General features: G+C 36.7%; 1 protein-coding gene across 1 annotated transcript; it reads right to left on the bottom strand.

The window, feature by feature from the left end:
• Nucleotides 1-471: 471 nt before the first annotated feature.
• On the bottom strand, nucleotides 472-15,802 carry LOC103710755 (putative serine/threonine-protein kinase At1g54610). The gene is made up of 7 exons (XM_008796634.6): nucleotides 14,705-15,802; nucleotides 14,326-14,610; nucleotides 13,915-14,232; nucleotides 11,031-11,258; nucleotides 6,135-6,235; nucleotides 2,748-2,871; nucleotides 472-1,036 (listed from the first exon to the last, which is right to left on the bottom strand). Exons 1-7 carry the CDS (start codon nucleotides 15,128-15,130, stop codon nucleotides 767-769), a joined length of 1,752 nt encoding a protein of 583 aa, XP_008794856.1. The 5' UTR covers nucleotides 15,131-15,802; the 3' UTR covers nucleotides 472-766.
• Between the last annotated feature and the right edge of the window lie 1,213 nt (nucleotides 15,803-17,015).

Raw genomic sequence — 17,015 nt, 5'->3', positions numbered from 1 at the left:
TAGCATTAATCAGGGTTGGAGTTTCTTGGGGTTTCAGTCTCTCTTTTTAGCTAATTAATTGGTACATAAAAGAATTGTGCAAACAATTATAATTTCGATTGGATGCTAACCTACATAAGGTATGCATGGTTATAATCAGTCATTTGAACATGCTAAGTTACTGGAAAATCGAAGAACACATGAAATGAAACATTTGTACAAATAGACAATCACTTACCTTTTTTCAGAGATATTTTTCATGTTGGATCATCACATAAGAAGTCCAGTCGTAGTTTTGACAATTTTAAGGACCCCCACTTCCTTATAGAAAGTGCGTCGGTTTTTAATAAATCTTTTTCTCTTCTCAACCCATTGTAGAAGATTCAAACACCCCTGGGTTAAGTATTTTCTCTTCTCCTATTTCTTTTCCAGTTTACATGTACTTGGTGTACTGAAGTATACAGATAACTGAAATGATTCCCATAAGAAATATTTGACATAGTCCAACCTAACCAGGATTCCGTTTTCAATGAGGAAAATATACACCGTAATCAGTTATGTTTCTCTCCAGCCTATACATCCAAGTCCAAAAAAATTGAAAGGTGGAAAAAGTAGACAGAGAAAATAATGAACAAGACTTTTTCCCTCTACATACACTAAATAGGCTTCCCGGCCATCGAAGGGCTATCGTGTAATATCCTAATATAACAAGGGAATATTATAAAATAAATCTTTCAAATTTCAATGAAATCTGTGGCTCTCACAATTTTTTCATTGAATTTGAGAATTATCTATTCTGCGAGGGTCTTGACGAGCGAGACTGTTTCTTCCGTTTTGAATGGCCAACTGGAGCAGGCTCCACCAAGGGACCAGACCAAGTCGAGACAGAGGATTTCTGGTAGGGAAACACTGTGCTAAATGAAGCCTCTGTAGGATCAAAGACAGGATCCATGTGATGCGAAGAACCCAAGGGAAATCCGAGTGCCCCATCCTGATGCGGTGGAGGAAATTTTTCGCTCTTGCTCTTTGCATTTGCATGTGTGATTAGCCTCCTTCTCTGTTAGTACAGAAAAGATCAACTTTAGTTCCATGTTTTGACAGTATTACATACACTATTTCTGCATACATTATCTCAATGTTGCAACCACGCATTCAGATATAGTAATATGAACACAAATAGTCTGGGCAGTAGGTATCATCAAATCTGTCAAATGCTACAATTCTCTTCAGTTCCAGGAAGTTGATACCTTCGAAAGCTAATGCTTAGTTGCCATCAAGATTTCCCAAGAAGGGAGATGGGCAAATTTAGATTGGATGGTAGTGAAAATAGCAGAATACCAAGGCAAAAATCGTTGGCCATTTGCAGTAGAGACTTGATACGCAAGACAAAAGTAACCAACCAACATAGTCGCTGCAGCAAACATTTTTCTTAAAAAAAAAAAAAACCAAGAGAAAGTTGCCAACCATCTATGCAAATCAATGCGATTAGAGTCACTGAACGGTCAAAAATTGTGGCTGAACCAAAAAGTCTACAACTTTAAAAAGGCAGTTGTATAGGAAGCTGGGCAAAAAACCACCGTGTATATTTCAAAAGTAATCTGAACAGCTGAAGTCTTGTAACTAGTCCAACCAAGACAGTACCGGCAAGGTCCTATTGTTGTGCATTTTGTTCATTTTTTAAAAAAACTCACAAATAAAAGAAATCAAGTGATAATTGTATCTCCTGGGATAAATTGAAAATGTATTTGCAAACCTTTTCCAAGGGGAAAGCAGGTCTACAACATCTAGCAAATAACATTGTCAGGTTCTACAAATAAACACCTGTCACTTTTGAAGAATATACATCAGCCACAATATTTTCTTTGTTTGTTTATCTATTATTGCAATCAACTAACCGTCCATTTGTTACAAAGGCCTAGTTAAGGGGGAATTTTTCATTTAAGCAACCATTAAAATCTCCACAAAAAGTTTGCAAACAATTCCAACTAAATTTTATATAGCAGACTTATTTTATTGCTCATATTTCTACTACAAATATATCAATAAATGTTACATATATATATATATATATGTATGTATGTATGTATGTATATATATGTTTTGTGTGCGTGTGTGGACTACACTCCTCTCCAGAGAAGAGGGTATCTACACCTCTTGGGTTAAAAGTCAATAACTAGATATCCAAATCGAAGATCCATACCACTGATCATGATTTATACCATTAGAAATTCCTAGACACCAAAAATTATGCGTTTAGTGGTCTCTAACCTATGCATCAAATAGGTGCATGGATATACAATTAAAATGATATGAGATCATATTTTATTATGATCAAAGCATTAACTCCATACATATTTTAACATATTTAGATCATGACCAATATAGTGGATTCTTAATATAAAAGATCTATCATATACTTTAGCATACTAGTACAATGAAAACTGTCCATTTTGTGTCTACTTTGCATAAATTAAGATCGCTAAAACACGTAATTACTGGTTTCTAGACATCTTAGTGGTATACATCGTGATCAACAGTGTGATCTTTGATTTGAGTGCTTGATTATTGATTTTGGACTTGAGAGAAGTAGAGACTCTATTCTTCCAAAAGGAGAATAGTCCATCTCTATCTACATATAAATATATGCCTACATACTTATGTACATACATATATACTAAGTCGATTATCCCAAAAACTTGTGGCTTACTAAATAATAGAATAACCAAAAGGGAAAAATAAGTTGAGGGGCAACAGTTAATCTGACATACATCAAGGTTTGCTTGTAGTTCAGCATTCGCCTCAGGAGCTGGAACTGCCCTAGCAACACGATCACGCGTCCTTGTCTTCTTCGTTCCATCACCATTGGCTCTTCCACCACCAGCAGCTCTTAACCTACATTCATATACTCTGACTTAACAGCACCTTATGCACTTTTTATAATCAAACACAAGAACATGCGGTATTCAAGATACGTAGTCACAAAAAATCTTCGCATTGGAAATGAATCCGACATAAATTATTTCCAAATTAATTATGTCACTACTTAAGACTATTGTCAATATGTCTTATGATTGATAGATATAAAAAAAATGGACTTATAAGAACCAAATAAAAAGAATATGGATGACATTGGATGAAACCATATAGTTAATTAATTTAGTTATAACCATTTTGAATTTATTGCTAAAAAATTAGAACAACATAATATTTATTCACTAGGTACATGTCAATCTCAAAGAAGTCAATACACAATATTATATAAAAACATCAATATCACATCTTAGAGCATACCATTAAAATGGTGAAAAGAAAAATCATTTTTAAAAAATATTTCTGTAAGTCAAATATTTATAGTTTTATATCCTCATCCCTCTGCTATAAAAACCCTAAAAGACACGCAAATAATCTAATGTTCATCTGAAATTTAACAATCCAATGGTTGGGGAAAGAAAGGAAGCTAAATTGGCTTTAGTGGTTTGAATATGAAAAAATTAGGTCAGATGATGGTGTGCTTGACATTCTTCTTGTCCACTATCGTGGTGCCACCAAAAAAGTTAACAAAGTCATTTAATGACATGGTTGATTATGTCTTTTTTTTTAAAAAAAAAAATAAAACTCTTATCTAAATGCCAAGGTAACTTTTTATGCAAATTTACAAATCAAATATAAAAGAACATGGGAAATCAATTAAAATAAATATTTGCTGAAGTTGTCATCATCACCAAATATCAAAGGTAGCTTTGAGGACAACCTGTGGGAGTATGGGATATGTGATTGACCACCAAGATCATGAATTAAATTGCAGCATTAACAAGATTTTGCTGATGCTAGCAATGTCATCGTAATCTGAAATTATCTAGAGCAAGAAAACTTCCATTCCTTCTGTTCATGGTTTCGCAATGCCTGTCTCGCAATTACCTACTCCTAGGTAGTTAAATTCACTAAGTTGAAGTACGTCCATGGTTGACAACAACTATTAGTACAGTTGGTTGGCACCTCACCCCTGAAGGCTTGACCTTCAAGAAAAAGAAAAAAATTCTGCATCCATGGCTGGATGCAATTGATGGGAAGTCCAAGGATGTCAAGGAAATTAAGCTAGAAAGTAAGCTAAATCACATTGAAGAGCTTCTCCTCATGTCAACTTTCAGCAGGATTGCCTGGCAGTCTTAAGATTTTGCTGTACTTTCCCAATCATGAATTTTGCCTTCCTGTTACTCCTCATTATGAAATAATATCGCTCATTGAACAATGTAATGCTTGATCTGAAGAACAAAGATTACTCTATTCACAAGAATTTGAGAGAAGCAAATTATGTTATCTATAGATGCTCCGAAAACGATATTACTATAAACTTCATTAAGGCCAAGATATCATAAATTGGCATGCTTATCATAAATCTAACTGCCCTGAGACCTTTTTCTCTTTTCTTTTTTCTTTTTTGAGAATAAACTTTGGGAAGACCCAATCACCTAAGACAAATTCGCTACTATTCATCACACGTATCCAGCTTTAGGTATATAGCTTTTCATAATTTCTAGAAATGTATCCATAACTTGTTACTTTATATGTCAATAAATGAGTGGTCACTGACTCCTAATCAGGTAACTGCAATGCAAGCTTTAAACAACTTAGATTAGCCCTCTTTATAAAACCATAATGTCATTTAGTTATCTTTTTTGGCTAAGAAACACAGATGCTGGTCCTAAGCTTGGACAAAAAGGTAGAGGCCATGTTTGGCATTTCTATAGGTGGTAGAGCTTTTGCCTAAAAAGCTTCAGTCAGTAAAGCTTTCGCTAGTGGAGCTTTTAATAAAAAGCTATTTGCTATTTGGTAACAATATTTCTAAAGTACTTTTAAACTTTAACATTTGTTTGGTAGCCAAACTAAAAAAGTATTTTGATATCAAGAAATAATAATAAAATACATCGCATAATATTTTTAATTTCTATATTTATTATAAAGTATAACAATATATTAATAATGTTAGTATATTATAATAATAATAATACTATTAAATTATACTAATATGATATTATTATATTAATATAATATTATAACTATATTATATTATGATTATTATTTGTACTATACTATAATATTATTATAAAGTATTGTTAAATTATAAATTATTTTTTATGTTCTAATTTAAATAATATACTTATTTTTTATAGCTGATTACCAAGTAACAAAAATATCATAATAGCAAATTGGGTAGTTCTTGACTCTAATAGCAACATAAATACTTGATTTTGTTTATCTAGATACAATAAATTATTCATATATCCACAATCATAATAGCAACATAAATATTTACCGGTATTTCTCAATGTTCATGTTACAAAGGCGGCAATTGGGTCGGGTCGAACTAGATACAGGTTGGGTCGGATTCAAGATAGGTTAAAAATCTATCAAACTGAACCTGACCTGTTTATTCAATGTGTCAAAAATATCAAATTGAACCTGACCATTTTGTCAAACAGCTAATCCAAGCTGACTTACAAGAGAATCAAGTTAAACATGTTAAGCATTGCCGCCCCTAGTTACAAGCATAATATCCTAAATAAACAAGTCAATGATCCATAAGAAGAGTCGCAACACAATCATACACAAAATCTATCTCATAGTTATTCAATGTTTGACTTTGTTCTGTCTCCTTTCCTTCTATGGTTTATCTAAACAATCAAAAGAGAGTGGATCCCCCTCCTCCTCATCAGAAGGTTAAACTCAAAATCCTTAATTATATGATTATGGGAGTAACAAGTCACCGACTTAAATGAACATAGAAATAAAAAGTATTTTAAATTAAATTTTCAGAATATTTTGTTGCCGAGACTTAAACCTAGGTCTCTCCATTGAGCTTTTGCTCAAAAAACAGCCTCCCAACGCATCTCAGGTAGACTTTTAACCAAAAGCTCCAAATTGGAGCTGTAACCTCACTGCAGTTGCCCTTCCTCTCTCACTCTCCCTCCCCCTCCCACTCTCCTTTCCTTCTCTCTAGCCATCCTGCCAGATTCTACTGGATCCAGCAGGATTCTCCGAAACAGACCTTAAATGGGATGCTTTGAATGCTCTAGGGAAGATTAAATAGCAAAGATTTCTCAATAAAAGTTTTTAAAACATGAATTAAAGAATGTAACAAGTCAATGATCAAAAACCTTCTAGCTTCTTCATCCCTTCGTTTAGCATCAATCTCTTTGCTTGGAGGGTATTTTGGCAGACTTGATGGTTCACATGCATAAGGCTTAGTTGTGAAGAACTGCAACATTAAAAATTATTCAGGTCATAGCGGCAATCTTATAGAATGCTGTTGGTGGTTGAATATGAAAAATTTATACAAGCATGATTTCTGAAGACAGAAAGCAGATAGAAAACAACTAACTTTTCAGTACAACAGAAACAAAAAAATTAGGCAATATTAGTTTTTTCTCCAGCTCCTAAATATCACTTGATGTATGTACAGAGCATACAATATAAATGCATGACTACAAAAATGATAGCAGCTATAAACCAAAATCCACGATCCTTCTGCCGTACATTGTTTCAGTACCAGACTACACAAGACGCTGCAGTCAGCTGAAGTGGTGAAAGTATGATTTAAAACTAGAATCAAGAAGGGAAACATGAGCAAATCTACCCATAGCATAATAAAGTAGCATCTATGCAAGCAAAATGCCGTATTGTATTCTTGTACATAATCAAGTGGCCTTATTCACTAGGTAAGTGAACTTGTATGCTACCAAGGACTATCCAAAAATGGTAACCTTTTCATATCCCTCCTAAACTTCCATAACGTCTGCTAGGATCTTTGCCACCTTTGTAGACTTTCCACATGATTCCAAGATCTTCTTCTTTGTTAGGTAAAATAATACATTCTTATCTGAACATTCATGTGCTTAAAGCTAGCTTCATTACCTTTCATGACATATCCGACTAACATTTGTGCTTGTCTTAAGCATCTGCAACCTTGTCAACAGCCAACATATTTTGATCCACTCTACCCTACAATATGGTGAAAATGTTTTTCCTTCCACTGTCCTCATGTTCAAAGCATGTTTAATGTGCACCTGTTTTGCAATTATGACAGTTTTGCGCAACTGTGATTGTCTCTAATACTCTAACTTTGTTATCAGGAAACTAATTGCTAAGTGCACCCAATGTTTTGACATATGAGTTAAAAGGTGCTTAAGTCTTAAACATGCATTGTAGGGAACTTCTTTACCAAACTTAAGTCCAGTCTCCAGGCTCCTTTTGTTGAGGGGCTATATGCTTGAAGTAACTGTGATAGAAAAAATAACTGATGAATAATCTTAGCCTGTTTTACAACTCTGGCAGATTTCAGGGAACTGGTGAAGAGACTTCCATGGGAAGTTGTGATAGACGCACAGCTCCATCACCTCTCTCATTTTTTATATTAAAGGGGAATTATTTTTCTTACTTTCTCATGTCACTTACGTGTGAGTGATTAATAAATGTGAGCCACCTCCAATAAGTTTGCAGTATATATGAAAAAGAGGTTTTTCTCAGTTTCTCTTAGTGTCTATTGCTTGATCAAATAATAGTTACAGTTTATGACTAACATGATGGTATTGTTGAACTTGATGAATACCACTTGACGATACTTTACCTATTCTATTTTTCCCAATGTGACACGAAACAAGTTCAAACTCCAAACCTACTTATTGAACTACAAACAGACAAAACATGTATATACATAATATATGAAAAAAATGGGGCATATATCCATTGCATATTGGTGCAGAATACATCAACCCCTGTCCAATATAATTTGGAAACTTGCTGCGAACTGGTTCATGTAGTAGCACCTACATATGCATCATATATCATAAATTTACTTCCACATCTTCTGAACATAAGAAGATAGAATGCAGAAGTGCTAAATATATTTAAAGGTGGTCTCATCTGAAATGATTAATAACCTCAAGTTTGAACGATGGAGATCTCATAACATTGCATTTCCCATGTTGCTAAGAAGTACCAGCATGCCATTCTTCTGTAAATGCACTAGACATTCATCCAGTCATTTAACACAATTTGATTCCCATGTTGCTAAGAAGTACCAGTTCTTCATTCTTGTCTAAATGCATTCAACAATATTCAGGCATTTAGTTATAAAACATTTTTTCAGAACATTGCTTAAAGAGTGACAGTTTAATGAATATTAAAGAGTCACCACAAGTAACCCAAGAGTATGATGCAATGATTCATCAAAATGTCATCTAAATAAGTTCGAGTCATGAATTTAGGGAAGCGCAAGGTTCAAAGCTTCCCTTGTAATGACAGGTTCCACAAAATTGTGGGAAAAGACAATGATGGTTTAGTTATATAATTATTCTTATATCTCCTTATATTGCTTCTTTTCTTTCTCCTTTTATCTTCTCTCCTGTCTGTTTATTTCTTCTCCTAAAATGGGTGGCCCAATGCATGAGGCTCCCGCCTTGCGGGGTCTAGGGAGGGTTCGATGTATGCGGGCCTTACCCACATGTGGAGAGGCTTCTTTTTTTTTCCCAACCTGTGATCTCCAGGATACAATGGAGCAACCTTACCATTGTGCCAAGGTTCACCCTCTTCCTTATTTCTTCTTCTCTGCTTTATTTATCTTATATCTCTAAAAGCTTTCCCTTCTTGATAATCTCCTATCATTACTCCTGTGTTCATGTTTTTTTAATTTCTTCTCTTGAAAAGAATCTTTATTCTATCTCACTTAAATCCACTTAAATCCAATAAATCCTTATCTCAACTCTCATACCATTTTATAACATTCAAAGTTTCAAGCATAGTCAAAATACTTGAAGGCACTCATAGAGCCCTATCATGTCCACTTCCTCTCCCCATCCCCTCCCATCTTTACATACTAATCTCCTTTTAAAGGGCCTTTCTTCTTGTCATCCTCATCTCCAAATCAAAAAAAAGGATGCCCTCTTTTAATGTACACAATGGAGGACTAAACTCTAAGAATGACAAGAGAGGTTGTACCGAAGGACACAATACATGCTTCTGCGCAGAGTTGAATCTGTCCAAATATAGTATTCAAATAAACCACCTAAGTTTGGAAGACAGTCCTTATCAGATTAGAGTGGCCACAAGTGAGGAGCAGCCATTGCTGCAAAACTTGAAGCTTACACATTTAATTCTTCTAGCTGCACTCCAGGGATGGTTATCATCAAAGACCACTTAACTTCGGCACTTAATAGCAATACAGACCTTCAATCTGATAAAGAAAATTATGTGAAAAAAAAAGAAAAGAATTTTCCTCTCCCAGGAACAACTATGATATCAGAGAATATGAAATCATTTCAAAAGTAAAAAAGGGAAAACTTAGAACAAGAAGAATCTGGGTCTATTATTATCTGAAGTTCTGAACACTTTTGTCAGGAGTAGCAACAAAGTTCACAAAATGTCCAAAAGAATAACCTCCAAAACAATCGTATTTTGACAATCATGATCATATAACAAGTTAGCATATAACCATCAAAAAACATAAATATGTAATTATGGCAGACAAGTCAATGGAACACTTTAACCATGGAAAAAAGTAGTGGATCACCAACAAACTTCTAGACACTTAGTGCACAAATCATTTTGTACTTGGAAGCAAATGGAACTTTTTTGAAGCTAAGGGAGTCTGGAAAACCCACCCAAAAAGCAATTGGAATTTGTTAAGCCTGATATACATTGTTGACCCATTGCTCATCAGCTTCAGCTTTTGGGTTCAATTAGTTAAAGTATACTTAACATGGTATTAGTGGAACACTTTAACAAAGGAAAAAAGTGGTGGATCACCAACAAACTTCTAGACACTTGGTGCATGAATCGTTTGGTACTTGGAAGCAAATGGAACTTTTTTGAAGCTAAGGGAGTCTGGAAAACCCACCCAAAAAGCAATTGGAATTTGTTAAGCATGATATACATTGTTGACCCATTGCTCATCAGCTTAAACTTTTGGGTTCAATTAGTTAGTATACTTAACATGATATTAGAGCTCGGATTTGCTGGAGATCATAAGTTTGAACCACTTCATTTCAATTATTTATTTAATTATTGTCAGTTATCTGTAATCCTAATTCTTGTCTATCCTTGACTTAGCCATTATCCTTCCGTGCAGGGTATGGGCCACATGTGAGAGGGGCTGCTAAGCTTGATATGCCTTGCCGACCAATTCCCAATCAGCTTAAACTTTTGGGGTCAATTGGTTATTTAACAGCAAATTTAGTCCCAATGCTTAAATTGAAGTGTTCTTTTGAGAAATTTATGAAGACTAAGCTACATCTCGAAACTTTAAGACCACAGTCAAGGGGCTTTGTTCTGGTCTGCCATGCCATGCCGTGTCGTGTCTCAAAAGCTTAAACATTCTAAATGTTTTTTTTTCTTTGAGATGGAATTCAAGTCATGCATTCTTTCAGAAACTAGATATGAAACATTTCACTAATAAACCAATTAATCATCCTTTGATAATTAAGCATAAGAGCTGATTATACCAAAGGACAAAAACATTCTTTCAGAAACTAGATACGAAACATTTCACTATAATTATTCATATAATAACAATGATAATAACAATGATAACAACAATAACAATAAGAATAATAGTAGTAATAACAACAACCATGAGAATACTAATAATACTAATACTAATAATAATTATAATAATAACAGTAACAATAACAAAGTTTTAAATAACATTAGAATGGGACAACACAAATGGTACTGTATCATTCCGACAGGTTTTCTACATCAATACACAATGTGTTAGTATGAGATGCAATTTCATACCATGTTGGTACCCGGTACCATACTGTTCCGGCAAAAAAAAAAAAAAAAACCAATATGAGATCTGATACCAGCATCTGAAACCTTGAACAATAACAAGAATAATAATAGTCGTACTACTAATAATAATAAAGTATCCTGTGCATGATACATTCTGAAAGAAAAGCTTTTAACACATGCTTTCATCCAAGGAAAAACAAATTGCTATGCCATTTGCAATACCACAAAAGGTAATAGTAAACATCAAGGCGTAGGAAACTTACTTCACTCCTTAAAGCAGCAGAGGCAGTTAGACGCTCAGCCGGGTCAAGGGCAAGAAGAGTTTCAATTAAAGGCAATGATAATGGAGGAAAATCTTTAAATGTCTCTGCTATGCGCCGTTTATATGGTTGTTGGGGCTTAAATATTGTAGCATGTGGTAACTTTGATTTTTTCCAGTATTCTTCTGAAGGAGAACCACACAGTTTAAAAATCTTATGCAGTTGCTCCACCTAGAATAGGTAAACATGATTACTATTACACAGTGGCAATAAAGTATAACCAATATTCAGTTATGCATTGGTGGTGCACAAAAATATAGCAAGGAACTTCGTAACAGTTATCTGCAGTAAAAATGTCATGTTTCCTTGCCAAAATTAAAGGCAGTTCTTCGAGGAAGAAAGTTATTAAAAAAACATTTTTAATAAGTTTATGTAAGTGGAAATGGAATCGAGATACATTAGCACTTAAGAACATGTACATTCCTATTAGATAACTCAGACAAACAACAAAATCATCATTCATATTCTTGGCGGCCAGTGGATTTACTAGAGATATGCCCTCTTTCAGATATGAATCTATCTGATTCGGATGGGATGTACTTGCTAGGTAATGCAAACAATTTGAAGTTGGATCATACATGATTGAGAGACACGAATGTCTTGGCATTTATATTTACAAGGAAGCTGTTTGAGGGCAAAACTCCACATCATAGTGAAATAACTGAATTAAGAAGTCAGAGACTAAAGTTAGCCCTGTTGTAATAGTGACGTGTTTCATGTTTGTCGTTTCACCTTTTCTTTCGACAAGTTTTCAACTTTTTTTTATGATTTTCTTTGTCTTATACTTTCAAAATAAAGGATTTCACATCTTATAACAAAATATATCAACACAATTGTTGTCAAGAAGAAGCAAAAGACAGTCCATGTGGTATCATCCTTGATTCCACTGCCCATAAGGACAAAAGATAACGTGAACATTAGACCCAAGTTTTCTACTATAATTGCTGAGAGTTTCAGACTTTCAGTAATAGCAAAACAATTTGCACTGCCGGTGAATATTTCATTCGTTGGTCAAAAAAGATCAATCAAATAAGATGAAGAGGAAATCAGATCTTATATTAAATTTTCTGCATATTGTTACACCAGCTCCAACTCCTCCTTTCAACAACCCTAAATGACTTATAATTAGTCTACTTTATTAAGTAAACTAAACCAATCATGGCTTAATAGAAACTTAAGACTAAGAAGATATAAAGGGCATTTATGTCTCTAGTCCAGTCCTACCCCTTTCAAGCCACAAAAAAATGGTCAAAGCAAGCTCTCTCAGGCACCTAAGACATCCAAAAGCTGCATTTCATCATCACCCACCAAAATCATGTATAATTTAGCTGACTTCAAAATTTCAATTTATTATAGGTCTATGCAAAAACACTCAAAAAATCAACTTAAATTTCAAATAAAGTCTTATGTTCAGCCTGATATTAGAAACCACTAAAAAATCAAGAAGAACAAGCTTAGAACTTGATGATATGAATACCCAATCACCCTCCTTCCAGTCCATGGACCCTATTCTCCACTCAGATTGCACCAAGCATCAAATCCTGAAGTAGAAAATTTGACATAAAAAGTATCCTATTGCCAAGAAAGAAATCAAAAACACGATCAACCCCAAACACATGAGGTTAATGATACTTAGAAGTTAAAAAACATGAATCAGGCAGACGAAGGAAAAGGAAAGAGAAATGCCCTAGAAATTGAACTTTTTAATATAATTAGAGACTTAAAGATTAAAACTAAGATAGGATCCTCTCCACTTCGTGTATCCATCAATTCCCACCACATAAAATTCCCTATCCATTTAAATAATACACTGGTGAGTAGCTGAACAGATGGTTCTCCTGTCAAGTTAACTCCATGTCAATCATTGATAATCAAATATTATGATCCAACTGTCAGAAGGTCCCCGGAAGGACTGGATGGAAATATGAACTGGCAAAAATCCAAACTCATTAAGATATGCCTTATATTTCCATAGTTGTATATGATGCTGTTTTCCTTGGCATGGAAAAATGAAACTGTATTTCTGAAAAGAACATAAATATAAGTAATTAAACAAATACACAAAATAAATTTAGAAAGAGTTTCCTGTCCTGTTCTATCTGATCTTAATTTTATTAAAGATCATGGAATCCACAATTAAGGCAAGGCAATTTGGAAAAGCCAAAACTTCCCATGACCACATAGGTTCTACCTTGAACATCATATTGACAAGATAAAAGAAGAGTATGAAATAAATTTTGTTGGTTGATGGGAAGAAGAAAAAGACTAAATGGATAAACATTCCTGCTTTAAGATAGCTGTTAATGTGCTTGTGAAAGAGAAAGAAAGAGAAGGATTAAAATAGCACATTGGATAACATAAGCAATGAAAAAAGTAGTTTTGTAACATAAGTAAAATCTTACTTAAGAATACACACATTAAATATTAAAATAAAATAATACAAGCTACAAGAGTGAAACGAGAAAGCACAGAATATTTGATGCTAGATGAGGCACCTTATCATTTATTTGAATAAACAATTATTTGCATGGAAGTTTCTTCAAATTTGCTGAATGATGAAGTCATAGAGCATAATCAAGACACAAGATCTATCCACTTGAAAAACATAATTATCTCAACCGACTGCAAAATTATGACATTAATATATTGTATCCAATCCTGGACGAAGAATCTTTCTCATCCATTTGAATAAAAAATGATTAATAAAATAAGCAAATTGTAATCAAGACATGAACATCATCACATCAAATAACAAAAATATCTCTCATGCTATTGACAGGGTGCAGAAATGGATGTTAGTGCTTAGTATTGATAAAAGATGAGATACCTCGGTCCTCCCAGGCATAATAGGCTTCCCAGCCAACAACTCTGCTAGAATGCAGCCTGCACTCCAGAGATCCACCCCCACGCCATAATCAGTAGCACCCAGGAGAAGCTCAGGTGGCCGATACCAAAGTGTGACCACCCGGCTCGTCATGGGCTGCTTATGGTTCGGATCAAAGAATGAAGCCAACCCAAAATCTGCAATCTTGAGTATTCCAGAATTATCAAGCAAGAGATTTGATCCCTTGATGTCACGGTGCAGCACACCCCGATTGTGACAGTGCTCCAGCCCTGACAGCAGCTGATGCATGTAGCACTTCACCTGATCAAAATAGAACTTTAATGTAAATTTAAGATGCAAAAAGTAGCAACCTTTTCTATAAAGTAACAACTGGGAATATAAAAATGATCAAACCTGAGGCTCTGTGAATTTGATTTCAGGGCTGGCAGCAAGACCGGCAAGATCATGCTCCATGTACTCAAAAACTAGATACAAACTACATGACATCCTGGAAGTAACCAATCCGTCCAACTTCACAACATTGGGATGATCCAATCTCCTCAGAATGTTGATTTCTCTGGCCATAAATTTCACACTCTCCGGCTCCAAATTATCGAACCGGACCTTCTTCAAAGCAACAATTTTGCCCGTCAACATATCCCTAGCTTTGTAGACGTTACTGTAAGTCCCTTGCCCAATCTGAGAAACGCATCAAAATGCTAACTTTAGATAAAATCCAAAAAGAGAAACTGCTAAATTAAAGAGAAAAAGGGATTAAAAGCAAGAGAATTGCCTTATCCAGCTTTTCGAAGCTATTGGCCCGGCGAGGGGTCCACCCCCGGATGGCCTCCCCAGCGACGGCTGAGAGCCAAGCCGGCCACCCAGCGGCGACCTGCTCGCCGTGGACGCCCTTGGGCGGGTTGCTCAACCGCGGGTCCATCCTCAGGCGCCGCCTATCCCTCCTCTGAGGTTTCTCCGCCCCTACGCCCCCGCCATCCGGCTTGACCTCCCTCTCCTCCTCCTTCTCCTCCGCCCGATCCGCGTCGTGCACGTCGACTCCAGTCTCGATCTTAGGCAGCGACGCCTGGGCTTTCCGGACAGATGCGACCGCCGGGGGTTCGTGGTGATGGTTGTGCTGGTGATGTTGCTGGTGGTTGAGCTCCTTCTCCCTCCGCCGTGAGGGAGGCGGGGCCGCCTCTTTTCCAAGCACGCAGCCCATCTCACCTCATCGCCTCCTCCGCCTCCACCGCCGGCGCCGCCGTCCGTAAACCCTAGTAGAACTCACTCCCCCCACCGCGCCACCCCAAGTAGCCCGCGATCCTGCGGAACACAGTACCGTGTGGGGATTGAGGAACCCTAGATTTCGAGCAAAATCCCTCTCTTTCCTTGGCTTGTAATCATTTTGGGAGGAGTTCCCGCGATTGGCGCAGGGAATTGGGAGACGAAAAGGTGGTCAAGTATGATGGGAAAAAAACGGGAAAAGAGAGAAGAGGAGAGAGAAAAGAAAGAAGGCAGCGGTAACTTGCTCCGGCGGAGGGCCGGTCGGAGCTCTGACTCTTGGGGTCGAGAAAGTGGGAAAACGAGCGATCGGGTCAAAGGAGGCTTTAGGTTAGCCCGTACGACTCTACACGGCCCAAATAGGTTGCCTAAGCAGATTCCCCATTCAACGTGGCACAAGGACATTGGGAAGTGCACATTGTGTATGTGTTTTGGGTACTATTTGGGCTGCGTGAAGCGTTTTACAGGGGCTGATTTGGGATTTGGGACTTGGGACTTGGGACTTGGGACTTGGGAGTCGAGAATCGGGTGTTGGTGATTCACATGGGACGTGGTTGCTTGGCGACGGGAGGGGCAGAGAACTAGAGTGGAGACAGCAGATGGGTTTCGGTTTTTTTTAATTCTGGGTCATTGGTTTGTTTAATTCTGGGCGGGGGAGAGGACGACAGCGTACTAGAACCGTCTTCCAAGTGCTTGACGCTTGGACGGAGGAGATTAGAATGTGCAGGACTCGAAGCCGAGTGGATTTGGCATCTGCTGGCCGGAATATACTTCCTTACCGAACGCCTCCTCCTCCTTCTTCTTCTTCTTCTTCTTCTTCTTTTTCTTTTTTTTTTTTTTTTTTTTTTTTTTTTTTTTGGCTGCGAGGACGAGTACGAATATACTCAATAAAAACAAAAAATAGGATATTTTGCAGTATCAGAAATAACTCCTCATCCCCAACCCATACGGTACTACCCGTATGACAGGCTACATATGCGGCCACCTAATTCGCAGCCCCATTAGCTTCACGGAAGACATGCTTGGCTTAAAAGGCCACTCCATCCCTCGTCATGGCTCAAATATCACGAAGCAGAGGGTGGTCGTCGCCCACACTTCTCGAACCCTCTGAATCCATCTGATAACCACGGCCGAGTCGCTCTCTAAGATGACTGAGCGAGCTCGCAAATCTAGCTGAACATGCCGAAGGTCTACCCATGCGGCCCTCAACTCTGCACTAGAAATTGAAACATCGAATAGCTGATAGCCAACGCCGCCACCATCCAAACCCTCGCCTTGTCGGCCCTTCATGTGGCACTAAGTGATGCTGGCGTGGCACTTCGTGAATTGGCCAATTTTTCTTGAATTATAAAGCTACATTGCTTTTTTTTTTTTCTGGCTTAGGTCCGGATTTCAGGTGCCTACACCCACAAATAAATGTTTATTTACTTTATTTATATATTTAGGCGTCTGCGCTTGATACGGCAAATTCAATATTGTTCAGCAACAAAATCCTCATTTACAAGCCATTACTTTCAGCAAGGGTATGGTTGCATCTTTCACACAAAAAAAATAATTACTTTTTTAATATAACATCGGCGAATAAATCGTGCCAGTATACCGGTATAGGTTTCAAAGCACTCTAAATTTATTTATATAGATCTCAAAACAACTAATTCTAGGGAGAGGTAAATCTTTCTTCCCCACAAAAGGTACAACCCCTGTCCTGCCGATCATTTACTGTCCTGTAGCATGTAAAATCTTGAAAATTGCTTGTAAGCGCAGCAGCACTCCTAACATCTCAGTCTGCTGTTAGATACATGTCGTGCTTTATCTTGATTTGGTCA

The sequence above is a fragment of the Phoenix dactylifera genome, chromosome 8, assembly GCF_051530095.1.
Source record: "Phoenix dactylifera cultivar Ajwa chromosome 8, Ajwa_hap1_PhDact_Kaust_v1.1, whole genome shotgun sequence".
NCBI classification, from domain to species: Eukaryota; Viridiplantae; Streptophyta; class Magnoliopsida; order Arecales; family Arecaceae; genus Phoenix; species Phoenix dactylifera.
Note: the sequence above shows the minus strand (reverse complement) of the source record. Positions and strands in the feature narration are given on the sequence as shown.